The sequence below is a fragment of the Spermophilus citellus genome, assembly GCF_964194105.1.
Source record: "Spermophilus citellus genome assembly, chromosome: 6".
NCBI lineage: Eukaryota > Metazoa > Chordata > Mammalia > Rodentia > Sciuridae > Spermophilus > Spermophilus citellus.
Window position 1 is genome coordinate 164989467 of NC_138187.1, and position 27980 is coordinate 165017446.

At 59.4% G+C, this 27980-nt stretch overlaps 1 protein-coding gene across 3 annotated transcripts in view; it reads left to right on the forward strand.

Moving 5' to 3' along the window:
• The window catches only part of LMX1A (LIM homeobox transcription factor 1 alpha), a 128544-nt gene that overhangs the window by 66641 nt on the left and 33923 nt on the right, over positions 1-27980 (forward strand). For all 3 annotated transcript variants that reach the window (XM_081299976.1, XM_081299978.1, XM_081299977.1), the window contains one exon: positions 21109-21341. In XM_081299976.1, the coding sequence (XP_081156102.1) occupies positions 21109-21341 (233 nt within the window). The remainder of the gene's footprint in view (positions 1-21108; positions 21342-27980) is intronic.

Below are 27980 nucleotides of genomic sequence, written 5' to 3' on the forward strand. Positions count from 1 at the left end.
CCCCTGGGTATAGGGAGCCAGTGAGATCCAGAGAGGCTGCAGGTGACAGGAGGGGGATGGGAGGAAGCACGGCCGGCTGCAGAGGGGACGCCTTTGGCACACGAAGGCAGCATTTGGTGAAGCACTTGGCATCACGTAGGTGCTAAGAAGAAGTGCCAGGATCCATCGAGGACAGAGCTGCAGAGGAGGGCACCTGTCGGCAGTGAGCAGGCTCCTCCAAGAGCAGCTTGGGCGCAGTGCAGCTCCTCACCCTGCAGGAGTCCGCGAGAGCCATGGGCTCCCAGAAGAGGCCCCAGGGGTGAGGCTGTGCGCTCTGCAGTGGGTGGCCTGGGCTGGAAGTCCGGCTCCACTGCTCACTAGCTCGGCAGCCCCGGGCAAGTCCTTCGAGCCCTTGCTACCTCCCTTTCCTCACCTTTAAGTGGAGGCAAAGCCGGTTGTCTCCGAGGCGTGAGGACTGGATTAGCAATCATGTGTTAAACCCTCACACAGCGACTTCCACACCTGGTCAGCGTTGTCAGCAACTGCAGTTATTCCCAGAAATACACAAACACACACAACGCCGTACAATCTGGGGGTTCATGGACCAACCACAGGCCCCATCTCCCACCCCCAGGGTGAGAGTCCCACTTTATTTCTTCATTTATATCATCCAGCAAAATGCACGAGGCTGGGTGTCTACCCCAGGGCCAGCCAGGGTGGGAAGACACTGGAGAGAGGAGCCAGGGGTCAGAGGGGTACTTAGGGTGCTGTGGGGGTCAGGGTTCAGTGCACCCCAAAGAAGGGGCCGACTTCCTATGGCCACGATGGAAGGAGTGAGTGTCCAGGAGCCTGGAGCCTGGAGAAAGCTAGTGGGAAGAGGAGGCTCGGGGTTTCCTGGCAGTCGGAAGCTCCAGGGGTTCACGTGGGGTAGTGATGACCTGGGTCAGTCCGTCTCCAACCTGCATCCCTCTGCCCGCTGCGAGGCATGTGAGACCGGCGCAGACCACGACTGACATATCACAGGGCTGGAGGCTCGGCTCACGGCTCCTGAAGCCTCCCAGGCGCCTGCCCGGCCCTGCCCTGCCCCTTCCCATGGGGAGGATTTGGCAGAGATGCCTCGTGCAAAGCTGGTGCTCCTGGTAGTGAGCCCTGTGGCTGGGGGAGGTGGGCAGATGCCAAGACAACTTCATCGACTGGACATGCCACCCACGGAGCCCCTCTGACCCCTGGCTCCTGTCTCCAGCGAATTCCCACCCTGGCTGGCCCTGCATCCCGTCCACCATTCACCACCCCCAGCACACCAGCCTCCCTGCCCACTGGCCCCTCTTGCCAGTAGCCACAGAGCCCGCCCCGGGCACACACCATTCCTGTGCCATGGTGAAATGATGTCCCCAGACCTGGCGCCTGTATGCAGCTCACAACGCCCATTTGGATCCACTCTGCCAGTTGCTTGTGACCATGGGGCGGCCAGGGTGGCCCGTGCATGGGGCCATTACAGATGGTAGAGCCCAAATCTGGGGCTCAGTTGGGTCCCTCTCTCTGCCTCTCTTGCTGTCAAAGCATGTTCCTCCTCTAAGCTGGAGTTCTCCTAGCCACCGTACCCACATCAGGTCCCACGGGTGGCACGCCTGTGCAGACCCTCTGTCCTCTGTCAGGCGGTACACGAGCATTGTCTGTTAACGTTGCCCTCCTCCTCGGCTCCGTGGACGTAGGCATTTTTCCCAGGCTCTCTGAAGAGTTGAGCAATTCATCTGAACCAAGGAAGAGCCCCCTCAGGCCTCCCCAGGGTTCGTCTCCACAGGGCTGAGAAGTGGCATTGCTGTCAATCACTGGGTCACACAGGCTTACCTTTCCCGGGGCCCACAGCTGCACCCGTGAGGGCTTCTCCAAAGACAGCGAGGGTGACGGGGGAAGGTGGCTGCCTCTTGGGCATGGCTGTCTGGCTGGATTCTTTGTGTGTTTAAAGAGCTCTTAACCTTGAGGGTCTGGTCAGTCAGCAGAGGCAGGGAGGCCTTTCCAAAATATGCCTGGCACGGGAGTCAAGTCTGGCAAGGAGAGTCAGAGATGGGCTGTCGGGCCTGAGGCCAGGGCCCATTTTCCTCTCCCGGGCCTCTGTCTCCAGCCTCCCCCTCCTCTTCCCGTTGCCAGTCGCCTCTCTGGGGCACGCATTCCTTTGCTCACGCTCTGGCGTCCCCCTGTGAAGCCTCGGGGACATTCCCACACACCCGAGGCTGTCTGCTGCCTGGCACCGGTTGCTCTGTTCTGAGTTGGCTGGTGTTCCAATCCCAGGAGGACAGAGGCACCCATGCACCCACGCTGAGCATGCTCCGAGACCAGAGGTCCCGTGTCTCTGCTGGACGCTGTGTGTGTCCCTGCACTTGCTCCCAGCCCAGGCCTGACCTAGCTGCCCAGGTAGCAGCTCTTCCTTCCCTGGAGGGGGATTACTTAGTGTTTGTGTCTGGATTTGCTCTGTCAAGAGAGGAGGGGCTGTGGAGTTGCTGGACACCAGGGCCTGTGATAGAGTGTGGTGGAAGGGACCCTGTCCAGGAATTCAGGAAGGAAGGATCCGAGTTACCTGGAAGTCACCCTGTTACCCCGACAGACTCAGTGTGACACCTTTGACATTTTTATTGGGGTGTTCTCACAAGTGGGAATGATCGGTCACTGTCTTCTGCGGGGCCCAGACTGCTGCTTATTGGGGCTGTTATCCACGCTTGCTAATGAGTAACTGCCATCACGGTACTGACCAGCAACGTCCAGAGTGGCTGGAGGGACCCAGGAGCAAAGCGCTGGCCTGGCAGAGGCCGACCCAGTGCTGGGGCTGCGGGTGCTGCCTGCCGGGAGCCCTGCGTTCCGATGCTCTGCAGCAGCAATTTCAGCTGTCAGTCTGGCTGGCTGAGCTGGGTCAACGGGCGGGGCGGCCTCTTTTATTGGAAACCGTGGGGTTCCTTCCATCATTAACCCTAGCTCCTGCAACCCAGTGCTGAAGTGGAAAGCCGAAACAGACCAAAGGACCCATACTCCACTGAATCAGGCAGGTGCATAGACCCACAATCCCCAGAATCAGGCGGGAGAGAAGACCCACACTCCCCTGAATCAGGTGGGTGCAGAAGACCCACACTCCCCTGAATCAGGTGGGTGCAGAAGACCCACACTCCCCTGAATCAGGTGGGTGCAGAAGACCCACACTCCCCTGAATCAGGTGGGTGCAAAGACCCACACTCCCCTGAATCAGGTGGGTGCAGAAGACCCACACTCCCCTGAATCAGGTGGGTGCAAAGACCCACACTCCCCTGAATCAGGTGGGTGCAGAAGACCCACACTCCCCTGAATCAGGTGGGTGCAAAGACCCACACTCCCCTGAATCAGGTGGGTGCAAAGACCCACACTCCCCTGAATCAGGTGGGTGCAGAAGACCCACACTCCCCTGAATCAGGTGCGTGCAAAGACCCACACTCCCCTGAATCAGGTGGGTGCAGAAGACCCACACTCCCCCAATCAAGCGGGTGCTGGAGCTCCGGTCCCCCAGGCGGGCCAGGCAATGGGCATCCCTGCAGTGCTGGCCCCCGCCCCCCGCCTGGCTTCGTAGGCATGTCTGGGCAGTAACTTGTTGTAGTTAATCGCCCCAATGCCTGGTGAGAGCTTTCACCTCCGCCTACAGAAGGGGGCACGTGGGTTCACTGGTGCCTGTGAACGGTTCCCCCAGGGCTCCTCCACGGTGTTACATCTGACCGCCATGGTAACAGGGCCATAAAGCTCCCAGGGACCCAGCGGCCCTGAGGCTGTTGGGGGACTGTGTCCCACAGCTCTTTATGAGGTGGTGGCCATCCATCAGCCCTGCTGCCACCCACCTCTGATTTCTGCAGTGACTATTCCTCCCTGGAGCCCAGCCCTGTGGAGGTGGATAGCCAAGGGCAGTGTGGCCCTCCTCAGCTCCTGGAATCAGTGACAAGCCTGGGCCTCCCTGCCCACAATTCAAACCCCAAATTAGTTCAGTCGGAAGTCATTCACTCTGACCCACTTTTATTAATCGCCGACTGTACACGAGGCCCTGTGCTGTAGAGATGAATGCTGTTCTTCCAGAGACAGTGGGGGTGTGAGAGGTGAACCGTTATCAGTAAACACCGCGGCATGACCCGGAGCAGGAGGTGAAGTACCCCTCGCACACAAGAATGGCATGTGTGTATGCACCTGTGTAGAGGGCTGAGGGTGGGGCCACGGTGGGACCTGAAAGGAGGAGAGCAGAGAGGTTGTTCCAGGGACCCTGGCAGGTGGCTGAACCCTTGAGGACCCGGGGACAACACATCAGTAGAGCAGAGTCTGTGGGTGCCTCTCTGTAAAGTGGGGACACTCATGCCTGGCCCGTGCTGTCGAAGCACTTGGCACGCATCAGGGGAGCTCCAGGCTGGCCGCCTCCGTCTCCGGCCCTCATCGCACCGTTTCTGTGGGCCTCGGGTGGGCCTGTGCTCCCGCAGCCTCTGACCGTGGCTGGATGGCCCCTGACTTCCTCCTGTGCCCCCTGAGCTCTTTCCACTCCTGTGTGGCCTGGGCCTTTCTCAGTGATGTGCTCTGGCCTCCAGTGGCTTGTCTTGATAAGGGACAATGGGCATTTTGGGGAGACCTGTATGTAGCACGAGGTGCCTTCATTCAGTGGCTGGTACACGTTTGTTGTCATGAGTAAGATATTATGCAGCAAAGTGTTAGGGTGACATTCAGATCAGAAGATAAACAGGAGACTTAGGTCAGAACCCTGTGTCCAGGAGCCAGGCAAGAGCGTGAGGTTGCCTCGGTAGACATGCAGACACCCCTGACTGCTTGATTTGACCTTTTTGACCTTCTTTCTCCCCTTCAAGTAGACTATGCATTCGAATGGCGACATGAATTGTTCTGCGTGGACAGAGAGCGGGTGTTGTGGGACTTGCTCTCAGAGGTGCCCACCTCGGGTGTTGGTCCCCCAGGAAGATGGCCAGGCAAGCTCTGTCCAGGCCACTCGCCGCTCACCTTTGAAAAGGCCTGGGGGTGGGGGGATTGCCACTAGACATGGCAGGGCCTCCAGAAGACCAGGCTGGCTTCACCCATTCCTCCCCCAAGAGCTTGCTGGGGAGGGTCTGTCAGCCAGACACTCTGCCTTTGGACTCACCGAGGAGCTGCCCCCTCCTGGCCCCAGCACAGGCTCAAGCGCTCCCAGCTCGCACCAGCAGCCGGTCATTGCGGATTCAGTCCAGGAGGTGCTTCTCCTGGGAGGCCTGGAATGTGGTGCGGTCCTGTTTCCGCCTCATGCTGCAGGGATGCGCTCATAGTGTCCCTCCGTGACCCGTGGAGCATGTTCCAGGCAGTCTAGGCCTTCCCCAGGTGCATCAAGCTGAGGGCCGCCAGCCCCAGCTCCATCCTCATGGCCTCTCCTAAACCACATCATTAGTGACTGTGACTCAGAGGCCCTGTGCAGAGCTCCAGCAGACCCGCCAGGGCCCTGGGCCCCGCGGCTGCTGAGTTCCTCTGCAGTCCACCCCCTCCTGCACACCCGTCCTCGGCTTCCCTGTAGGGGTCCCGCTATCTGTGTTGAGGGAGGGGCCACATCTGGAGTGTGCATGGTTTGAGCCCAGAGGAAGCAGACCAGAGGGCAGAGGGGGGAGCAGCCCTGAAGGAGGGTGTCTTCCACGGCACGGGTGCCACCCTCGTGAGGCCCTGCTGCTCTCAAGGACTGAATGACCGTGGCTGGTGCTTCCTCACCCGTGCAACTGGGTCTCTCTCTGGACACATGGAGCTCTCTGCAGCAGCAAGTGTATGCCGTTGACCTTGACATAGGCGGGATTTGCTCTTGTGTCTGTAAAGCATGGTGGGCAGTGGGCATGAGGCTGGGGAGTACCTGCTGCCTCGCCCAGGTCTGGCCAGGAGGGAACGCTGAGGCTCGTGGGCAGCTGGATGGCTGTGCAGGGCTCAGCTGGCCCCAAGCCCTCTCTCTGCTTGGCACAGACTCTTCCTGCTGGATGTTTGCCCCTGCCCAGCTGCAAGGGGACAGCATTGTTCTTGGGCTTCTGATATGGGGACAGACGTCTCTGACGGTGGTGGCCTTGCTCCTCTGTCTTGGTGACACTTTGCTTTCAACAGAGGGATGTCCTTCAGGGTGCACGTGCCTTGACAGGCCCTGTTGCAGGACTCATTGGTCACTCTGTGGGTTGGCAGGTGTTGGGCTGCGAGGAACAGAAAGCCCAGAGGAGGGCTCAAGCTGCCACGCGTCCCTGTAGCCTGGTCTGGAGGTGCATGCTGCTGACTGGGATAGCCCTGTAGCAGTGTTGGGGCCTGACCTCTTCCCACTCCCCCTCCTGTCCTTGGGCCTTGGGTCCTCGTCCAGCATGTCCAGTGCCCGTGGGTTGGCCTCCCCTTCTCACTGACAGGCCCAAGGTGGGAAGGAAGGCTGGCCCTGGGTGGCTCTCCACCCTTTGCTTCATCTGCGTGGAGGAAAATGTACCTTGAAAAGCCTCTGGAAGACCCTGCTCCTGTCCTTTTGGCTGTAACAGGGCCACTCGTCCACCCCAGGGCACAGTGGGAAGAGAAGGCCTCAGACCAGCAGGGCCCGTCCTTGGGGGGCACGTTGCTCCTGCAAAGCCAGGCCCTCCAGCAGGGTGGGCACGACCGCTGGGAGGCTGCAGGCAGCTCCAGCCTGTGTGCTGACCACCTGGGTCCGCTCCTGTAGGGCAGAAGGAGGGGATGCCCTCCCCAACCCTTCACCTCTGTCCATGTGCTGGCCCAGGAGCCCTGGACCAGCAGAATGCTTTCCTCACCCTGTCCCCTGCCCAGAAGTGCCCAGACTCCTCATGTCTGTAAAACGGAGGCTGAAGTGGGCTTGCACTCAAGACCCTCCTCTGCTGCAGGAAGCAGGGTGCCGGTTTCAGCTCCACTGCCTCTGCCAGGGCAGCTCCACACCCCTGACTTCGGGCTCCTGGGTCTCCCTGGCCCTTCCTCTCTGCAGCCTGCTGGGTACTTGCGACTCGAGGCTGTCCTTCGACTTGGCCCTTCCTGGGCAGCACCTCCTGCCTTGCCCCATCAGGGAGTTTCCCAGCCTCCTCTGACTTCCCGGCTCTGGTCATCCTCATCGTGTGCCCACCGGAGCCACAGGGAGCGCTGTGTAGGCCCAGGTGACAGCCTAGGGGTTTCAGGGCTGGTGCTGACCTTGGGGCAAGGGCAGGAGGTGGGGGTAGGGTGGGCTCTGTGCTTCCCTGCTTCTGCCTTTGCCTCTGTGCGCCTTCCTCGGAGGCCCGTGGACCTGGCTTGTGACGATCATACTGGACAGTACAGAGAGAGGTCTCTGCTATCACAGGAGGGTCTGCTGGACAGGGATCTAGAGGGCTACTGGGGAGTTGTCCAGCGAAGCTGAGACCCAGAGAGTGCTCACAGTTGTCTTGTTAGTTTGCTGGGCTCTGGCGGCCATGTCCATGGTGAGGATGGCAGTAGGTCCTGGACAGCAGCAGGGAAGGGAAGCTGGCTCGCAGCAGGGTGTTCCAGAGCACCCATGCTCTGAGGTGACCACACCCTCCAGGCCGTCCCACATGGAGTCTTCACTCATCTCACCCTCCTTTGTCTCAGGGGCTCCCAGGGACCGGAGCTGGGGGAGGGGAGGATCGTAGGGGCTGCAACCAGAAACCCTCATCTGGGCAGCTCTTGGCAGCCTTGGGCGGCTCAGCAGGGATGACAGGTGCATGGCCTCTGGAGGAGACCACAAGCCTGGGCATTGGGGCTTCACTCTGACCTGGTCCTTGGCTTTTGTCCAGTGTGTAGTTACAGAAAGTCCAGCCCTTCCTGGGGGCTGTATGTGACCCTTCTTATGGTCTTCGCAGTGGCTTCCAGAATGTTTCATGAAACTGAAGCAGTTCTAGACAGCTAGACCTGGTCATCTAGGTAGCCATGGGCTGCTTTGCCAACTCGAGAGCTACCTGCTCACTTGCAGAGGGTGACTGGTGGTCTGGATATCGCATCCCTTTTTACAGTCGAAGAGTCTCAGGTCAGAGGGGTTCAGTAGCTCAGCTAAGGCCACGCAGCTAATAAGTGAGAGGGGGAACTCAAACCAGGCCTTTTGGTGTTCCTGGCACTATGCCAGGGCTCCCCTCCAGGAGTATAAAGTGCATGTGAACACACACGGACTGCTTTACTGCCTGTGTGCACTGGCAATTGGTGTGGGGATGGTTTCCTAGCGACCATGCAGGTTAGTCCCGCCACCTCCAGCACCTGCCCAAGGCCCTGGCCGCGTGTGTGTGGCTCAGCTCAGGGCTCAGCTTACCAGGCGCTCTGCTCCCTCCTGAGCCCCACCCTGATGGGGCTTTAGCCCACAGGAGGGGAGACCTGGCAAATCCAGACACCCTGGGAATTACAGCCAGATGTCAGCTGCAGCTGGGCTCCCGTGGTCAGATCAGGCTGTCCAGAGTGGCCCAGACCGCACCGCTCTCCAGGGAGTGGCCACATTTCCCTCAGCAGGCAGGAGGCTTCCCTTGCCCTAAGCAAGGCCAGGCGCTCTGCATAGGTGCCCGTTCCCAACCTCCCTCGCTCTGCCCTCCCTCCTCCACCCTGCAGTTTCCCTCACACCAAACATTCCACGGCCGGCCTCCTGGAACTGCTCTGACCCTTGGCCCTAGACCCTCCTCACTGGCCCCATCTCCCTGTAGGAGCACTCTCGGGAGAGGCCTCCTCTCCTGGTGCCTGCCCGCCCTGCTGCCCTGGGCCACCCCGAGTCTGGGCTCAGTGCTCCTCCTGCCCCGACCTGGCCTGTGGGCGGCCACCCCGAGTCTGGGCTCAGTGCTCCTCCTGCCCCGACCTGGCCTGTGGGTGCTCCTGTGTCTGGGAGCCCTCACCTCCTGCTCCTCCACTGCACGTCCCTCTTCGCACGTTCAAAGGACAAAAGGACTTTCCAGGGAAAAGTGAAGTCCTTGCCCATGGTGCAGGACCTCTCTGGTCTGCTGGTTCTCTGATTCCAGCCCTGGCACGGCTCCCCTGCCCCACAGGCTCCCCTGCTCTCCGCGGGCGGGTGTGCAGCAGCCTTGGGGCCTCTGCACCTGTTCTCTGTGCCGGCTCTTCCCTCGATACTGACTCTCCCTTACCAGCTCCTTCAGGTCTTGGCTCAGAAATCAGCTCTTCCCTGAGAACCTTAGGTCCCCTGGCACTTCCGGTCATCCTCTACGCCTCTGTGTGTCCACTGTGATCATCCGACGTTTTATCTGGTAGCTGTTGGTTTTTAATTGAACGTGAACTCCAAGGGCAGGGAGTTTGCCTGGTCTGTTCACACTTACCTTCCTAGGACCTGGCCCGGGGCCTCGACACCCACAGCATGAGCAGTATTTGTTTTAGGTATGAAGTCCTAAGAAGTCCCTCTCCTGGCCTGGATGTGAGGTGTCCCCCAAAAGCTCACGTGTGAGACAGTGCCGGAAGGCTTGGGGGTGAAATGACTGGTTACGAGAGCATCCACCAAATCAGTGCATTGACCCCCTGAGGGTGTTACTGGGGGTGGCTGAAGGCAGGTGGGGTGTGGCTGGAGGAGGTGGTGTACCCCTTTGTGAGTGGAGTCTCTCTCTGCTTCCTGATCACCATGCGAGCTGCTTCCCTCTGCCACACACTCTGCCATCATGTCCTGCCTCACCTGGAGCCCCGGGGCAGGAACCTGAGCCTCTGAAACCCTGAGCCCCCAAATAAGCTTTTTCTCCTCCAACATTTTCTTGTTGGGTCTTTTAGTCACAATACTATAAAAGCTGACTAGAACGGCCCCTTTGCTTGAATGGGGGTGTGCAAGCTAGGGAGGTCCCTTCTTCCTGGCTCTGGGGTCAGCGTCTTCCACACAGCAGCCAGGATGACCCTTTAAGGACTAAGACAGTACCTCTTATGGCAGGACCTGGGAAACAGAGACTCCCAGAGGTCTGGCCCTGCCGTCTGGGAACGCTGGAGTGGCGCTCCCGGAGCTTCTGCTGCTCTGCTCCTCTGCCTCCCGCCTGGTGCTGGGTGGTCGCAGAATCCCGTGAGGGTACAGGCGATTCTCCTGGAGCATTTCTCCAAGTTTTGACCTGGGAGGACTGATCTTCAACTTCCTAGTTGTTCTCAGAGTTGTGACTTGGAATCTGAAAGTCTGGAGAGACTGGGGTGTGGCTGACCTGGGCTCCCTCCGTCCCACCGTGGGGTTCTGAGAGCTCATTGCCCTAAGCAGAACACAGAGGTCCTCCAAAGCTCTGCTCCTTTCAGACTTCCTCGGGCTTGGGACACCCCAAGGGACACCCTAGCCTGCCACTATTCATTTCCTTGGTGGGAGGTCTGGAAGCTTCTGGCTGTAGCACACTCTGCAGCCCCCAGCCCCCGATCCAGGGAGCGTGTGGCATGTGCAGGAGCTTGCCAGCCTGCATGCCGCTTGCTCTGTCTGTGCACACAGGGGTCCTTGTGTCTGCAGCTCCTGTTCGTCCCTGTTCTCTAACCCTCTGAGTAGAGCTGGGCAGGGAGAGGAGCATAGGAAAGGCCTCCTAAATGGAAATCAGGTCGCAGGTTTTCAGTTGGCGTGGGGTGCCACTGGCTGTGCACACTTGCCACCACCCCCTGGTTCCCCCACTCGTCCAGCCCCCTGTGCTCATCTCAGCAGACTCTCCAGGCTGATGCTCTCCTGCGGGGATCCAGCCCAGGTCTTGGATCTCCAGGGGGCTCCCCTTCATGGAGAGGAGGCTCCTCCGGCCTGTCTTCCCTGGTAAAGCATCTCCATGTAGTGGATGACCTCATCCGTTCAGCTCTGCCTCTCGAGAGCGAGGGATGGCAATGGTGGTAGTGTGACACTGTAGTCCCATAGGGCCTCCAACTTGCAACGCCCCATCCTACCCTTTGACTGGGATGACCATCAGAGCTAGGCTGCACAGTGACATAGGGCAGCTTTGATTGCCCAGCCCAATCCTGGCCTCTCTGGTTACTAGCTGGGTGGAGCCAGTGCCTGGACCTGGACCTGCAGGGTCTCTGTTCCTCACCTGCAAGATGGGGAGTCGAGGTGGGTGGCATGGTCTGGTTTAGCTCTTGGTGGGCTCACCCTGGCTGCTGTGTGGGAGGCCACTGGGCAGGTGCAAGAGGAAGCAGACGGCTCTCCCTTGAGGCTGCTGGGCCAGAGCGAGGGCCTCGTGGGAGCTCTGGATGTGCTGGGAGGGCCAAGTGGGGGCTTGCTGACTGACTGGGTGTGGGGTGTGGCCGAGAGTCGGGGTGACTCTGGGATTGGGGTCCTGAGCAGCAGGAGAGATGCAGGTGTCCTCCACCAGAGGAGAGGGGCTGTGGTTGGAGCAGATCTAGCTAGGGTCAGCTGGGTTGGAAAACCAGGGATCCTATGTTTCTACTTCGGGTTTTGAATAGTTAGATTGTAAACTGCCACACTGTACCCCATAGATGTGCATGTTATTATGTGTCAATCAAACAATTTTAGAAGTGTTTTCAAAGAAATCAGAAATGCTAAGCTCCCTGGTTTGATGGTTGCACGGTCTGCACCCTGTAAATATGCACAAGTAAAATAACAGGAGTTAACTGTCAGGAAAGAAATCCAGGTGGAGATACCTGTAGATAGGTGTGCTGTGAGGCAGGCTCGGGAGAGTGAGCAGGCGGCGGGAAAGTCAGCCTTGGCTTGTAGTGAGATCACCAAGGGTGGCACTCAGTGACCAAGACGAAGAGGAGCTACAAGGAGACCACACAGAGGGACCAGTGAGATAGGAGGAAACCGAGATCAAGGGGCCGAGGCCCAGGGATGTCAGATCCTGGGGAAGGCCCAGCTTGGCCCTGAGCGACATGGAGGCTGGGATGGTCTGCGGGAGGCAGTCCTGCTGGGGAGCTCAGGACACCTGCTGACCAGCCTGGCCTCACCAGGGGAGCTGGAGGTCGCCACCAGCAGGAACTCCTTACAGAAGCTGTCGGAGAGGTGAGGAAATAGGTGGTGAAGGAAATGGGTCAAGAGCGGGTACCTGGTCCATCAGAGAAGTAGGAGCACTTCACGTGGAACGGACTTGGAAAACTCTTGCCTAGTGGGCACTGATACAAGCCCGTGCTTGGACCTCTGGGACTGGCGGGCCCCCTTGTCCCTGCAGTCTCTAGTCCCTTCCGCACCAGCAGATGGGGTGGTTCCATCCTGCTGAGGGCCGAGCTAGGCGCCACTGTCTGTAGAGACCTCATTTTCTTGATCCGCTGGTCTGTGGCTGGGCACCTGGGCTCAGAGCTCGGCTGTGGTGCGTTGTGCGCTGTGAGCTGAGGGCTGCAGCGGAGGGATTCTATTCCACGCCTGTGTGATGACGTCAGCACGGGCCCCAGCATTAGGCATAACTCTGCAGCACTAATAAGACCATGAAAGCAGGCCAGAGGAAGAGTTGGCCCAGACAGGAGTGCGGGACCGGCAGGCAGCAGACAGAGGGCATGTCCCTGTAGCCCGCCAGCACCTCGGGCTGAGCAGGGCTGCCCCTGGCTTCCTCTGACTGTGTTCCCACTGAAGTGGGCTCACCCAGAGGGCTTTCAGTTTTTCTCACTAAAATGGAGTCAAGAAACAGGGAGTCTGGTTGGTGCCTCTTCTCAAGGAAGCTTTCAGGAAGCCTGGCTTCTCTGGCTCTGCGTCCGTGGGGGACAGCTTATGATCTCTGAGAGCCAAGGTGCTGGTCACCACTGCATGCTGAACTCTAACTCTGGCAGAAAAGATGAGGAGCTAAACAAAGGAACTGGGTGGGTCTGTCCCCTTCACAGGGAAGCAGTGGCCTTCCCAGCACCCCCCAGTCCCTCTGCCCCACCCAGCAGCCTACGTGCCACCTGGCAGGGCTTCCCTAGCTGCTGGGAACACAGCGGCCTAAGTCTGGGTTGCAGGAGGTCCAGTGTGAACATAGCTCTTTTACCTTCCAGGTTCTTAACATTTTCTGTTTTGTAGAACTTTAAGTGACCGTGGTAACAGGTACCCTCAGCCTCTCCACCGCTGAATGTGTTCAGTTTGGAGACGTGGAGCACATCCAGTGCTTGCTCCTGTCACCCATCCGGCCTCTTCCTGTTACACAAGTGACCCTGCCCACCACACAGTGCCCCCTCTTCCTGGCTCCCTTGGCCTCTTGAGTCTGCCTGCACATCCTCAGGTGGACCACACAGCACTGTGCTCTGGGACTGGCCTGTTCCGCTCAGCACTGTGAGCTCCTTGTGGGGCAGGGCAAGTCAGAGTCCCCTGCCTTGTGACAGTGAGTGGCATTGACTGTGCTGTGCCACCCCAGCAGGTGTGGTGCCACCCAGCTGTGGATGGGAAGCAGGGAGTTGAGGTGGATGGTGGGAGAGTGGGAGAGCAGGAAGGGCCAACTCAAAAGGATAGACACAGGGTGGGGCCACTGGTGCTGGTCGCTAGGTCGACCTGGGAGCTCCCTTTCACCCTCGGGAGAGCTGGGAGGAGCGTGAGATGCTTGGGCAGGGCCTATGTGGAGGGTCCGGCCCTGCCTCTGGCCAGGGTCCTCGGCACAGGCCTTACGGGAGGAGGGCAGTGGTCAGATGAAAGAAGCTGCCGCTGCCCCCCACCCCATGTCCTACAAGACTGACCTGTGTGATTCTCAGGCTCAGTGCCCTCTGGAAACCCCATGACCAGAGGGTTCCTCTCTGCAGCTGGGAAGGCAGAGCCCTTTGGGGCCCTGGTGGGCTTCCTTCCTGGACTGTCAGTGGACGTCTTCTCTGCCTCCCCTGGAAGGCGGGGGTCCTGGAGAGCAGGTTTCCCACGGCAGGCAGCGCCAGGTGGAGATGCCAGGGCACCGAGCATGCTGGGAATGTGTTCTCTGGTCTCCGCCCACCTCTGTCCCCCCGCAGTGCTGCTGGTGTCAGCGGCTGCTACGGGCAGTCCTTGGGTGGTGACAAAAGGCGTCTCTGGTTTTCGTGTTCACTATGGTGCAGCAGTGCTCATGAATGAAGTGACAGTGACCAAAGCAAGCAGCACGCACGGAGCGTGCAGAGCCGCCCTGTCGGGGTCCTAGAATCGTCCCCACCCGTGATGCCCTTGTCCTTGCTGTCGTCACACACGCGCTCACACATGCACCCGCGCAGCCAGGAGACACGCACTCCTGTAGGAGTGTCCATTGCGTTGGCCACGTGCCATGTGGCCAGCCAAAAATGGAGGAACAATGGGGACCTGTGCCCAGAGTATCAGCTAAGAATACCACGTCCTGCGCCGTGTTTGCTGGGGGTGGTTGGGAGAGTCCCAGGCGGCCGCGAGGGTAGGGAAGGGAGAGTGGCATTCCTAGAGGAGACCAAGCGGTATCTCCCTGGGCGTGTCTGTCCTGTGTCTCTTTTCTGTCTCCTGCTGTGCTTGCGTGTCTGTGATACCCAGGACACTGCCACATAGGCCGTGCCACATGGCCCCAGCTCTGGGATCCAGCCTGGTTGGAGATGGCCTCCCGGGTGGTGGTGAAGCAGATGGAAAGTCAGCTGCCAGGAGGAGACACTCACTGTCCCCCCGTGTCCACTCTCTGCTCGTGTTTTGGCCTCTTTATTTCCACCATGGCTGAGCCTCAGGCCTGGCTGGTCCCGCGACAGTCTTGGCTCTCTTTGTGTCCAGGCCACAGCTCTTTGGGGGCCTGGGTTTCCATTTCCAAGATGAGGGACAAGGTGACGGATGTCTTGGGGACAAGTGGGGGTCCCGATGCAGGTCTGCACGTGGTCAGCAGCCTGGGAAGGAAGCCGACACCAGAGCACTGAATGATGTAGGGAAGGTTCTGTTCCAAATATCTGCCCGATGGTGTCTTTGAGCGAAGGAGCAGCTGTTGGTCTGCAAGGCCAGCCCCTGCGCCCTGATGTCCTGAGCATATGCTGGGCACCAGGCAGTGGCCACGGATGTCGCTCAGCAGCAGGCGGTGGGTCAATATTTGCCGTGGCCCAGGGAAGGCCAGGGCCATGGCTGCCTCTCAAGTGCTCGGCCTTCGTGTTTGCTGACCTCTTCCCAGTGCCGTGCGGTGGCTGGTTGGCGTCTGACCTAGTGTTTCTTGGTGAGAAAGCCCAGGGCCTGAGGCCACCGAGCTCCGTGCAGGCCATCGGGCTGCCTGGAAGTGTCTCAGGTATTCTCATGGGCAGGTGTGTACGTTGGCCTCAGTGCAGGGTCGAAGCTACTGACGGAGGGCAGCTCGTGTACGGGGCCCTTCAAGCATGTCATTTAATCTCCAAAGTGTCTCCTGAGATGGGGGACGTCATGTTGCAGACAGAGGAGCCGAGACTCCCAATGAGTCTGCAACTCCCTCAGGGGCTTACAGGCAAAGCTGAGATTTGAATCCATGACACTTAAGAAGCAGAGGCTTCCCGACGGGGACAGAGGCTCTGTGAGAACAAGAACTCTGCCCACCATTGCAGGGTGACCACCCATCGGCAGTGGCATTGTGACAGTCAAGGAGCCCTGTGTTCCTGATGAGGCCTCCCGGCGCCTCTGGGGCGTACAGACATCACCCTCGCAGCCCGCTCTGCGCTCTGCCAGCCCATTGTGAGGGCCTCCCCACCTCCCCTGGAGCCGCGGGGGGGCAGGGGCTCTGCCTGGCCCCGCTGGCCTGGTATTGTTCTCCATTTCTCTCCACTGTGAGCCTTGAGACTGTCTCCTGCAGAAGACCCTGCCACTGCTATTGTGCCTGCAGACTTTCCCACCGCCGCGGTGCTCAGGGCTCTTTGTGGCCTGCTGGCCCAGCCTCAAGGACAGCTTGCAGCCATCTGACAAGGCTGCTCATGTGCCGCTGCCCAGGCCACAAGCCACCTCGTGCTTCCCAATGCCTCTGAAAGCTCTTCTCCCACCGTCTCTCCTTCAGTTCAGCCACATGCTCTCCCAGACTCCCCGCAGCAGACTTGCCTGCAGACATCGCTGGCTCCTGGCCAGTCCCTGTCTTTGCGAGGATGGCCTCAGTTACCAAGTCAACATGGCCCTTGGCGAGTGTCGCCATGCTGCCCCCTGGTGGAGAGGGGGGAAGCCGAGCACACCCTCTGCTTCCTAACCAGGGCTCCTCACACCTGATGGATGAGTTTCAGCGTGGACATGGGGCCTGATCTGCAATAGCTACTGCCCAGGGCAAAGATGGCTCTGATTTATCATTTGGAGGGGGACAGCGTAGTACACGGCTCCTTCCACCTGATGGTGTGGCGTGGAGGCCTCAGGAATCTCCCTTGAAGTCTGCAGGACTTGGGTCAAGGTGAATGACCATCTTGGCCTCTCCAGACACAGCCTGGGGTCAGGAGTTCTGGAGTGCCCCTCTTGTTCTTGTCGTCCCTCGGGGGCCTGAAGCCTTGCCCTGGGACAGCTCTGAGGTGCAGGAGGCTGCCTCATCTGTGCTGTTCCTACACGGGGGAGTGGGCAGCAGCCAGGAGGGCAGGGAAGAGAATGGGGCTTGTGGGAGTTGGGTCAGGGGGTAGGGAGACTGGAGGAAGCCACGGCCACTCATGAGTGACGTGGCAGGGGTACTGACACGGAGGGGAAGTCAGGCCTCAGTTTACCTCTTGGTTTCCCCTTGATATGAAGACAGGAGGGCATTCGGCATACCTGGAGAACTCTTCACTGGGCACATTAGCCAGGCTTCTGCAGGGAAACAGAACAACAGCACAGAGCCAGATGACCGAGAGGGGACTTCACAGGGGACCTGGCTCCTGCGGTCACAGGGCTCCCGTGATATGCCATCCTGAGCCAGAGCAGCACACTCAGCCTGAGGCCGCGCCCCGGGGAGCTGGAGGGGAAGCCCAGCCCAGGCCGATGGTGCGACCTTCCTTAGTCCTCGCCTCAAACTGCCTTCTCCCCACAGAGCTCCCGCGTGTCCCTGAGTGCTGTCAAGACGACACCTGGGGTCAGCCGGCACAGTTAGCCGGGTGATGAGGCGCATGCACACCCTACCCTGAGCCCAGAACTCAGGCCTGGCAGCTCTTGCTGTCACCTTTACCTGTCAGGCCTGGAGTCCCTACACTCCTGGACAGTCTGCCCAGGGCTGGGGACAGGGACACTCCTGCTTATCCCTGAACTCCTGGACAGTCTGCCCAGGGCTGGGGACAGGGACACTCCTGATCATCCCTGAACTCCTGGACAGTCTGCCCAGGGCTGGGGACAGGGACACTCCTGATCATCCCTGAACTCCTGGACAGTCTGCCCAGGACTGGGGACAGGGACACTCCTGATCATCCCTGAACTCCTGGACAGTCTGCTCAGGACTGGGGACAGGGACACTCCTGATCATCCCTGAACTCCTGGACAGTCTGCCCAGGACTGGGGACAGGGACACACCTGATCATCCCTGAACTCCTGGACAGTCTGCCCAGGACTGGGGACAGGGACACTCCTGATCATCCCTGAACTCCTGGACAGTCTGCTCAGGACTGGGGACAGGGACACTCCTGATCACCCCTGAACTCCTGGACAGTCTGCTCAGGACTGGGGACAGGGACACTCCTGATCACCCCTGAACTCCTGGACAGTCTGCTCAGGACTGGGGACAGGGACACTCCTGATCACCCCTGAACTCCTGGACAGTCTGCTCAGGACTGGGGACAGGGACACTCCTGATCACCCCTGAACTCCTGGACAGTCTGCTCAGGACTGGGGACAGGGACACTCCTGATCACCCCTGAACTCCTGGACAGTCTGCTCAGGACTGGGGACAGGGACAATCCTGATCATCCCTGAACTCCTGGACAGTCTGCCTTGGGCAGCACTGCTTATTAAAAATGGATGATAGCATGCCTGTAACCCTAGCAGCTTGGGAGGCTGAGGCAGGAGGATCACAAGTTCAAAGCCAGCCTCAGTAAAGCAACTCAGTGAGACCCAGTCTTTAAATAAAGTATAAACTTGGTGTGAGGATGTGGCTCAGTGGTTGAGTGCCCCTGAGTTCAATCCCTGGTACCAAAAACAAGAAAAGGTGATAACAAGCCCGAGGCCCAGGAAAGGCTGTGTTGAGCCCACCCTGCTCCACCTCCTCTGTTCCCTCCTTGGTCAGTGGCTTTTCCTCTTGGTCTTTGCCTTTCCCTGTAGCACCTACGTAGGTAAGGGGAAGAGGGCTATTACAAGAAATGCAGCTTCCCTGGGTGACCTGGCCCCTTGGTGGCCGAGGACGGAGGCCTTGGCTTGTCTAAGGAGCAGGGCGCTGTGCCCTGAGGTCATGCCAGAGCCGGGGTCCTGGACGCCAGTGCCTCTGCTGCTGAGGAGGAACGCTCTCCCGGGAGGGCTCTGGACAACTCAGGCACCGAGGACTGCCTTAGGAGCAAAAAGGAGAACCAGGGGGCAAAAGACAGAGGCGGGGCCGGCGGCTCACCTGCCTGCCCAGGCCCACCTCCCACTTCCTCATCGGTCCTTACTGGTCCTGGGATGGGCGCCACCACGGCCTTGAAGGGTGGGGAGGGCGCACGGCCAGGGAGGAGTGGGGTGCTCAGCCAGCGGTGGCCGTGGAGGGCCGGTGACCAGGACCGTGGCGGTACCAGAAGAGGCGTGAGCAGGGCACTGGGTGAGTGCCGGGGGGCTCTGCTTCCTGCCTGGAGGAGCCCGTGGGCAAGGGCAGGAGGGGCGGGAGGAGAGGAGGGAGAGGAGAAGACAGAGGTGCGGGGCGGGCGCCCTTCCAGCGGCTTCTCCCCACACTCCCCAAACACCCACCAAGGCCACTCCCTTCCAGCCTGCTGCCTGCAGAGCATGAGGGCTCCGACGACAGGGGCAGCCGCCTCTGTCCTGCATCGTCCCACCTGATGACCAGTCCAGGAAGGGTGGCCCTGAGGGCTGGGTCTCTGAAATGGGCACAGGCGTTTTTCCTTGGGAAGATGAAGGTGAGGGAGTGAGATGAGGGGGAGGAGACTTAGGGGAAGCGGGCATGGTCCTGCATGCCTGGAGGGGCTGGGGGCCCTGGGCCAGCCGCTGGCCAGGCTCAGAGCCCATGGCCAGGTCTCATTAGCATTCAGCCGGGGAGGTGACCACGGGGACACATCCAGGACACTAGAGGAGACAGGCTGTGTTTTGATTATGACCTGGACTTTTAAACAAATCCTTTTCCTGGCTAGTCTGAGCCTGAGGGAAAACAGGGTGTGGGAGCTGTGCAGCCAGCAGCTGGGACCACAGGGCACGGGCACAGCTGTGCACACATCTGGCACACGGGCGGGGGGCTGCGTGTGCCTCCAGCACTCCCCAGGGGTGAGGGTGCCCGGGCAGTGAGGAGGCTGACCTGGCTCAGAAGCAGAACCTGCAGAGGCCACGCAGGAACCGAGTGCTGGCCCCTTCAGGTCGTAATCCCCAGGGGACCCCAGCAGGACCCGGGCAGGCAGCCCCTGGGCCTTCCTGCGGCCTTCCTGGGTCAACACGGTGGGCTTTCTTTGCTGAGCTCCTTCAACTTGGGGGCGTGTGTGGAGTGGGGTAAATTAAAAGGGAAGAGCGGGAGGTCAGCTGGCTGGGAGCGAAGACCAGCCCAGCTGCTGCCACCTGCTCAGGGGTTCTGCAGTGGGCGCCCCCCCTGGGCACCGTGGCCTCCAGGCAGCCCATTCCACGGGAGGGAGAAGGAGCGTGGCTTGGGACAAAGGGGCTTTGACCAGCTGCTGGAAAAGCACGGATGAGGTGGCTCAGGTGAGCCAGGGTGACCGGGGACTTGGGGCCAGGGATGAAGTGGTAGCCTGGCCGAGCACTGGAGGGGGGAGTGAAAGGACTGGTGGGCCCAGAGGGTCAGACGCAGAGGAAGCTCTGCAGCTGGTGGGGGGGCGCTGGGGCCTGGAGCTCTGGTTTGGGGCATTGTGCACCTGATGCGTGGTCACCCATGTGTGGCCACCAGCTCCCCTCTAGGGCTGAGAGGCAGTGGGAGGCGCATCAGGACAGGGGTTCCTGAGGCGTCCCTGTGGCCAGGGCAGACAGACGGGGGTGGTGACTCAGGCTCCTGTCTGAGGTCGGACGGCAGACTGTCCCATCCTGGGAGCTGTCCCCAGCGTGACTGTGGCAGCGGGCTCTACTCCCTTCCTCAAGTCCTGCTTCCTTCACTCCGAGCATCGGAGAGGTGTCCCTGTCTCCTGCCACTCTGGACCTGCTTCCTTCGAGTCCTCTTCCCTGGACGCCAACCCTTCTGCTCTTCCAGGAAGCTTCCAGGATAAAGACCACGCACAGCGAGGCCTTGGGCCTTAGCTGGTGGGGTTCCGTGGTTGGGAAGGGACCGCACGTTCTGATCTGTCAACATACAGTGGCTTGATGTCAGCCTCTTTTGTGTTCACGGAGCGTTGCTTTGTCCTGTTCTCATGTCGTTTCCTGAAGACACGTCCCCAGGGATGAGGTTCACTTACACTGGGTTCACTGGTTCTCCTCATGGTGCTGCACGGGGCTTCGTCTGTGCCTGCCTGTGCCCCGGCGTGTTGCAGACACTGGACACTTACTGGCCTCTGCGTGCCTGCCACCGGTGCTGGCTCTTTCCCTCCCCTCCTGTAGGGCAGAGTGTGTGGCATGCGCCGGGTGCACAGCGGAGGCCTCTGAGTGAATGAAGGGGCGGCTGGGAAGGGCCGCGGCTGAGTGAACATGGGGGCACCTGGAGGGGGCTGGCCACGCTCAGGCCACTGTGGAGTTGGCCTGGCTGCAGGGAGACACGTGCTAAGCCCTTGCCGAGGGCTTGCTGTTGGAGCAAGCTGCTGCCCCTGGAGCCACCTGGTTCTGTGTTGGTGACGCAGAGTGACATGCAGTCTCTCACACTCACAGTGGCCATTTTGTCCTCACACTACCTGACCTTTCCACGTCCACCCACTCCTCTGGCATGTGGGGACAGAGAGAGTGTTTTACGGAGAACCCGCCCCACCATTGTGCTGTTACTTTAGGAAGGAAGACAAGTCTTTATTTTGGAGATAGTAAGACAAGTGCTGCGAAGGACGGGCCCCAGAGATGGCTCTCGGGAACGTGAGTGCTTGTCCCAGAACCGTGACAAAGGCACTATCGTGTGGGAGGCAGCTTAAGACGAAACCCCAGAGATCTGCTTTCCGTTTTAGGTCTTTCTTGGCCACCCAGGATCGCTGCTGATCAGAGTGACCAGGAAGAGACTGAGTAACCCGGATTTAAGTCCACTGCAGGGCAGGCATCCCTACCCAGGTCTGGAAGGCCCTTGCACTGCTGACCCAAGGGCAGCGCGGGCCACCCCAGACCCCACTCACAGCGCTGTCCCCCCTCTCTCTCCCTGCTGCCAGGCTGTTTGCTGTCAAATGCGGGGGCTGCTTTGAGGCCATCGCCCCCAACGAGTTTGTTATGCGGGCCCAGAAGAGCGTATACCACCTGAGCTGCTTCTGCTGCTGTGTCTGCGAGCGGCAGCTTCAGAAGGGCGATGAGTTTGTCCTGAAGGAGGGGCAGCTGCTCTGCAAAGGGGACTATGAGAAGGAGCGGGAGCTGCTCAGCCTGGTGAGCCCCGCAGCCTCAGACTCAGGTGAGTGCCGAGCGTGGGAAGGGGCTGCAGTGGGGGGTGGAGTGGGGCAGCAGGGCGAGCTCAGTGCTTCCTCCCGGAGGCCCCCAGACAGCCCTGCTCCTGGCCGCACTTCTGTGTGGCCCAGGAACTTTCCTGGTAAGCTTGGAGTCATCTCTTACCCGGCAGCTAATGCCTGGAACATGCTGTGTAACAAGTAACTCCCAGATCCCAGGGCGCGTGGTCCTCGCCCTGGACCGTGCATCCCCAAGTCTCTGGGTTAACTGGAGCAGCTGCTCTGGGCTGAGGAACTTCCGTTGGCAGAGTCTGCTGCTCTTAGCTTAGTGCCAGGTGTAGACCAGGTTCAGGTCCTGCTCTGTGTGGCAGTAGTGTGGGCCGCGTGCCCAGCCCCCTGTCATGTCTACCAAGTTCCCATGGCCAAAGCAGGCTACAGATGGCACTTGAAGGAGGGGAGGTGCAGCAGGAGAGGTGTGCGCCCCACAGCGTGGACCCTAGCTGGGCTTCAGAGTCCCTGTACGTGACGCTCTGGAGCTGGACGTGCAAGGGGACAGTCGCAGGCCTGCTCTGAGCCTGTGTCCTCAGCTGTCGGTGGGGGGCTGGAGGCTCACCTCGGCCAGGGTGCATTTCTCCCGCATCACGGGCCCTGCCCTGGCCCCCGTGCCTCCGGGGCAGGGAAGTTGAGGAGGTGGGCAGGGCAGAATGTAGAGCAGGGGCCAGAGGCGGACCTCAAGTGGAAACTGGCCGGGCACAGCATGTGCTCAGGGTGCCGCCCCTCGGGACAGTGACTCCCTCCAGAGCCTGCGAGGTGATATTCCCGGGACCTCGCCAGGTCTTGCTGTGCCATCCCAGGCCAGTCCCAACCCCAGCCTGCGTGCCAGTTCCTGTGTCCTCACCGCCTGATTCTGGCCTCCCTGGGACCCTGTGCCCTCGCACCTGTCCTGCAGCTCCGGTCATGCCCCCACTCCCACCAGATCTTCAGCGTCCTCTCTGGTCTTCCTCCAGAGCCCGCCTCCCAGGACAGCCTCCACGCCCAGCAGGCGAGCGGCCGCCACGTGGGCCAGGCACTGCCGTCGTGTTGCCCGCTCGTCACTCCTGCTGGAGCCAAGCCTCACAAGGGTCCTCCTGGGCCTGACTTGCCACTGTATGTCCAGGGATCAGCCAGGCCGGACCCTGGGACCTCACTAGACACACTGTTTCCTAAAGAAGGAATAAGCCTGAGCAGCCTAAGCGTGGTGCTGGGGTCGAGAGCCAGACGCTGGCCAGCGGCACCCCAGCGGGCACTTCCATCTGACCTTGGGAAGCTTCCTGAACTCTCAGTGCCACTCCAGGGTGGTGACATGGTGGTGACCCCCTGCCCCCCAACAGCAGGCTTTCTGTCGAGGAGTGAGGGAGGCTGTGTGGGCAAAGCCTGGCGTTCTCCAGTGTCGGGCACCGGCTGGTGGGGGTGGGCGTTGCTCCCAGAAGCTGCTGTGGGCTTGCTTTACCTCCCAGTGGGCTCTTCTTGTCCACCCCACCTGCAGCCTGACTTGCTGGAACCAGAGAGCTCCTGCTGAGCTCGATGGTCCCAAGTGTTCTGGGTCTGTCTCAGTTGGAGGGAAACATCTCCCAGACACAGTCCATGTCTCCTGGGGCGACAGGGCCATTGCAAACTGAGCTGCATGGGGTCTGCTTGGACCAGGTGGGCTCACCCGCTGCCCTGTCACCTGTCTTGCTGTACCCACCCACTGAGGCCTTCTCCCCAGGGTGATGTGAAATCTTCAGATTCCCAAAGGCTTTGGGGCCATGGTGGTCAGAGGCCAGTGTGACCTAAGGGGGACGTGCACACCCAGAGGGCCACAGTCCTCCTTCTAGGGACATAAGCCCTGCGGCCAGGCCATCCGCAGACCTGGGGCTGTGGGGCTTGGTGGCTGGCTGTTCAGTGGGCCGCATTCTAAAGGTTGGCAGGTTTAGCTGACCTCACAGGGGGCGCTGCACTGTGACCGCCTGGAGCAGGGCAGAGGCAGAGCGGCCCGGAAATGTGGGTAGAATCATGACATCCGCAGCCGGGGAGCTGCACGGCCCTTTCCTGGCCGCGTTCGAAGCTGTGTGTTTATCCCTCTCTGTCCCTCGGAGCCTGCCACATTCACACGCTGGCCTAGGAGACACAGCTCGAGTGTTTGCTGTATGCATGTGTGGAACCCTGGCCTGATGACGAGAGTGGGCCAGGTGGGGAGGTCTCACCTTCCTGATGAAGAAATCGCAGGGGCTTAGGCAGAAAGTAAAGACCAAGTGGGGCACAGATGTCAGCTTCAGTGGTCAGGGCACCCCATGGTGTTTCCTCACTTTGGGGAACATTAGAATTCATTCATTCAGCCATTGAACAAAACCTTCAGGTCCTCGCACTACAGATGGATGGGCACCAGGAGGCAGTTCTGACCTCACACGGGGAACCTGGGAGTCTCATTTGGCTTAACAGGTCCCAGGAGCCAGTTGCTCAAGAGACACACCTGCCTCGGGCGGGCACCAGCTCTGCGGGTAGGAGCGAGGTGGCTCTGGCAGAGCCTGTTGTCCTTTTCAGCACTAAAATCTTGGACTGTTGGTGCAGCTTTGGATAAGGTGACATTAGCGTCTCAACCAGAATTTTGTCAATTATATAAACGCTGCTTGGCTTGCATTGCCAATGCCTTGTATGCCAAAGATCGCCTCGGCCATGACCGCCAGAGAGCAATCCGGTGGCTCCTTGTTCCCTTACAGAGCTGGCATGGTGTCGGGAGAAGCTCAAGCAATCCATAAATACCTGAGGAGGTGAATCACACCTTTAAGACACCTGCCTCCTATGAGGGCCGAACAGAAAGCCAACAGTGTGAGGATTTGTCCAGGACAATGCAGCGTCCCAGGTTCTGTGAGTGGGGTGCTCCAGGGAGCAGTACCATAAGCGTTTGCTGAGTGAAGCATCAAGGACACAGGAGGCAGGCTTATCCCATGTGCGGGTGACACAGTCCTGGCAGGGGGTGCTGCGTGGCACACCCGACGTTCAGAAGGACCCTGACGAGCTAACAGAGCAGGGCAGGTTGGCAAGGTGGCATCTCATTGACAGGTCCCTAAATTCAAGTAATTGTATAAACCAGGGGCTGTTCTAATGGAATTCCCTGGGGGGCTGTAGTTGATAGCAGAGTCTGTAGGATCCCAAAGAGACATACAGTCCCTAATAGAATTCTAGCGTCCCTGACATGTAATCAGTTTGCTGGCTTGCTGTGCCTTGGTCAGAGCACATTCAGAACATTTGGGCTGGATTTGAATGATGCATTTAGGAGGTCTCCGATCACCTGAGAGTCCTGTAGAGAGAGATTGGCTTGTTAATGACAACTAACGAGCAAACGCCGTCTAATTAGCTTCATAAAAGCAAGGCCCATGGAGACCCAGGAGCCACAGCCGAGGCTGCAGGCAGGGCTGAGGGTGAAGTGGCAGATGGTGGTCGCAGAGTGTGTCAGAGGGTGCAGGCTGGCCTGCGGTGTGGGGAGTGCATTTGCTGGTCCTGCGCTTCAATGGACATTGCTGGAGGACTGTGTCAGCGGTGCCTGGGCAGCCTCTGTCCAGGGTTCCTGGTTTCACAGCCACACGGGGCTCTGTGCGGGAGGTTCTAAGTGCCAGGTGTACTTGTCTGACGAGGCCTGGCCCCTCCTGTCCTGTCCTGCTTTGCCAGTGGCCTGGGAGCAGCTGCCCAAGCAGACAGATGGAATTAGTGGCCAGCAGTGGACAGTTTTCTTTGGCTCCCTGGGCAGTGTGGACCAGGGAGAACCCCAGGCTCTTGTGGTGGGTTGGTGGGTGCCTGGGAGGTGATCCAGCCCACACTACACCAGGGGCTCCTCTGGCCTCTGTGTGGGTGTTTCATTCATGGGGTCCAAACACAGGGACAAACCAAAGTGCTCTTCCTGAGCCTCCTTCTCCAGTTTGCATACACTCGGATCCTGACGTGTGGGGTCCCTCCCGCACCCCACTCATTCTCCAGCACACAGCCAGAGGAGGAGGAGGAGGATGATGATGAGGAGGAGGAGGAGGAGGAGAAGGAGGAGGAGGAGGACAGCAATAGCACTATTCAACTTTGTGAGCTTTTCTACTGGTGTCTTCATCCCGCCCGGGAGCCGTACCCCATTGGGTTTGGTTTTAGGTGACTTTTGAGTTCCTTTTGTACTCTGGGAACCGCTCCTCAGAACTCCCTGTCCTCTCCCATCCCCAGCTGGGCTTTTTCCTCTTACCCCGTTTTGCACTCCTCACCTTGGGGTTCCTGGTGCGTCAGCATGTTGTGTGGGATTGCCTGCTTGGAAGTCTCCCTTGCGGAAGACAGCGTGACTTTTAGGGTGTTCCTGAGACTTGCTCTTTGGCATGTGGGCTCTTCCCAGCGCCCTGACTTTTATGGAGGGTCTTCCCAGTGCCAGTGGGAGTGAGGGCTCACTCTGCAGTGGCTGGTGCCGCAGACGTGGGGTGTGGCTCTCTGGCCTCAGCGTGGGGCTGGTGTGCAGCGGGCACTGCACAATGTGTGTGTCTTGTGTGGACCAAGGAACGGTGTCCTGTTTGTGTGACCTTTTAAAGTCCTTACCGCCTCTGGCTTTGAGACCTTGCTCTTATTAGAGCCAGAAGGAGACTGCTCGTACACGTTGGGGTTTCCCTGGGCATGGGGTCTGCTGCTCCTGAAGGCCCCGCGGTCTCCTTGCTGCTCAGCTGCCTGGTTCTCCTCTTCTCAGCCGTACTCAACAGCACTGGCATCTAGGCCTGCGACGTGGTTTCCTCCCCTGCCCCGGAGCTTAGGTTCCTGCTGTTCCCTGTTCTTTCGGTCTGTGTTGAGGCTCTTCTTGTTTTCCAGTAACTTGGCTTGAGAGGCCTGGGAATGCCTGACGGCTCCTGGGACTCACCTTGTCAGCTCTTGGTCATGGATTGCACAACACGAGGTGTAGAAGCCGGAGGCGGGGCGTGGGAGGTCTCCTTCTCTGCACTGCCGTGCCGGGGTCTTGGGACGTGAAGACGACAGGTCTGAAGGCGAGTCTGGCATCCCACACACAAGCTACACAGCCCCAGGCAAGCCACGTCCCCTCTCCCGCACTCCACATCTCATTGGAGGGAAGAGGCTGGAAATACCTCCTGTGTGGGTAGCTGTGTGAAGGACAAGAGGCCGTGCAAACCAGAGCTTGGCTGGTGCCAGCGAGTGGCAGTTTCCGTTGTCCTGTTCTGCTGCAGGGCCTCCTGCACCTCTGGGTGGCTTGAGGCTCAAAGACCCATCGTTTCACATACACCTCTTCTCTCCGTGCTCTTCTGTCTTAGATGCCCCTAGGTGGCTGACCCGAGGCCTCTCAGGGTTGTGCCCACAGAAGAAGGGTAGCAGGGTGCATGAACAGGGGATGGGGGATTCACAGCCTGGGGCTCTGCATCTCAGATGTTGAGCTCCAGTTTTTGAACATTCTAGCTGGTGTGGCATCTGGGACAATCAGTGCAGAAAACCAGGAGGAGTCGTCTTGAAGTCATCTCTGGCACTTAATTAGGATTCCAGGCAAGAATGGGAAGGATTTACCAAGCTTAACTGTGGTTCTTTGATAGACTAGGAAATAGAGAGTCACTGTGGTCATGATTTGAGTGCCTCTGAGTGCCCAGGTGCTGTCTGATTTCTGAACAAAACTTCACGGCACAGAGCTGTCCTAGGGTGGACCTGTCTTGCCCCTGGTCTGATTGGCTGTGTCCAGTGTCTCTGAGGATCCCTTTTGGAGTGGATGAGACTCCTCTCCTGCAGCATGGGTCTTCGAGTCCAGCAAGGACGAACCTGACAGTTCCCTGTGAGCGAAGGCACTGCTCGGCCAGAGTCCGTCTGTTCTGAGAGGTCTGCCCTCCTGCAGTCCTACACGTCCCCCATCTGTGTCCTTCCAGACAGTGCTGTACCAGCCTTCAGTTCAGCACCGATTTCTTACAGTCAGCCAGGCTGTGTCGGGCTCTGTGCTAAATGCTGTCTCTTAGTTGTAGAAAAAGTAAGGCAGGTAGTGAATCCTGAGCAGCACACCCGAGGAAGCACCCAGCCCAGCCCCTGACACCAGGAGAACAGCAGGCAGCTCTGTGCCCACAGGGATCCGTCTTGCCGTTCTTCCCTGGGAAGCTAATGGGTGAGCTCTTTCTTTTAGAGTTTGAGTAGGTGAGAAGACTCTGATGAAGAGTGTACTGATGAAGAAAATAGGAAGTCATATTTCCTTCTAAAGCAGCCCGTTCAGAAGACCCCAGCAGCACTCCTCAGAAAATGCCAGCTGCAGCTTAGCACAAGGCACATCACCAGGACCTGGCGACGCTTTCGTCTGTGTCTATGAAATAAGCTCCGGCACTTTCTGACTAACTGCTTGCCCCACACTCCCATCCCACATCTGCCATTATTCATGTTTAATTCTCATCCTGGTCACTGTTTTAATTTCATAAGCTCCTGATGATGGAGGAGTGAAGTTTAAGATACTGCTTCAGACAGCAGTTACGGACTGCGATCCCCAGGTTTGGAACTGGTAAAACCCCTGAAACTTCAGGACCACAGGTGTATTTAGTCTTCTATCCTGGATGAGGGTGAAGAATGAGATGAGGATGCCATCTGTGGCCCTGAGGATTCGGTAGCATGCTGTGCGCACAGTAAGTGCGTGGTAG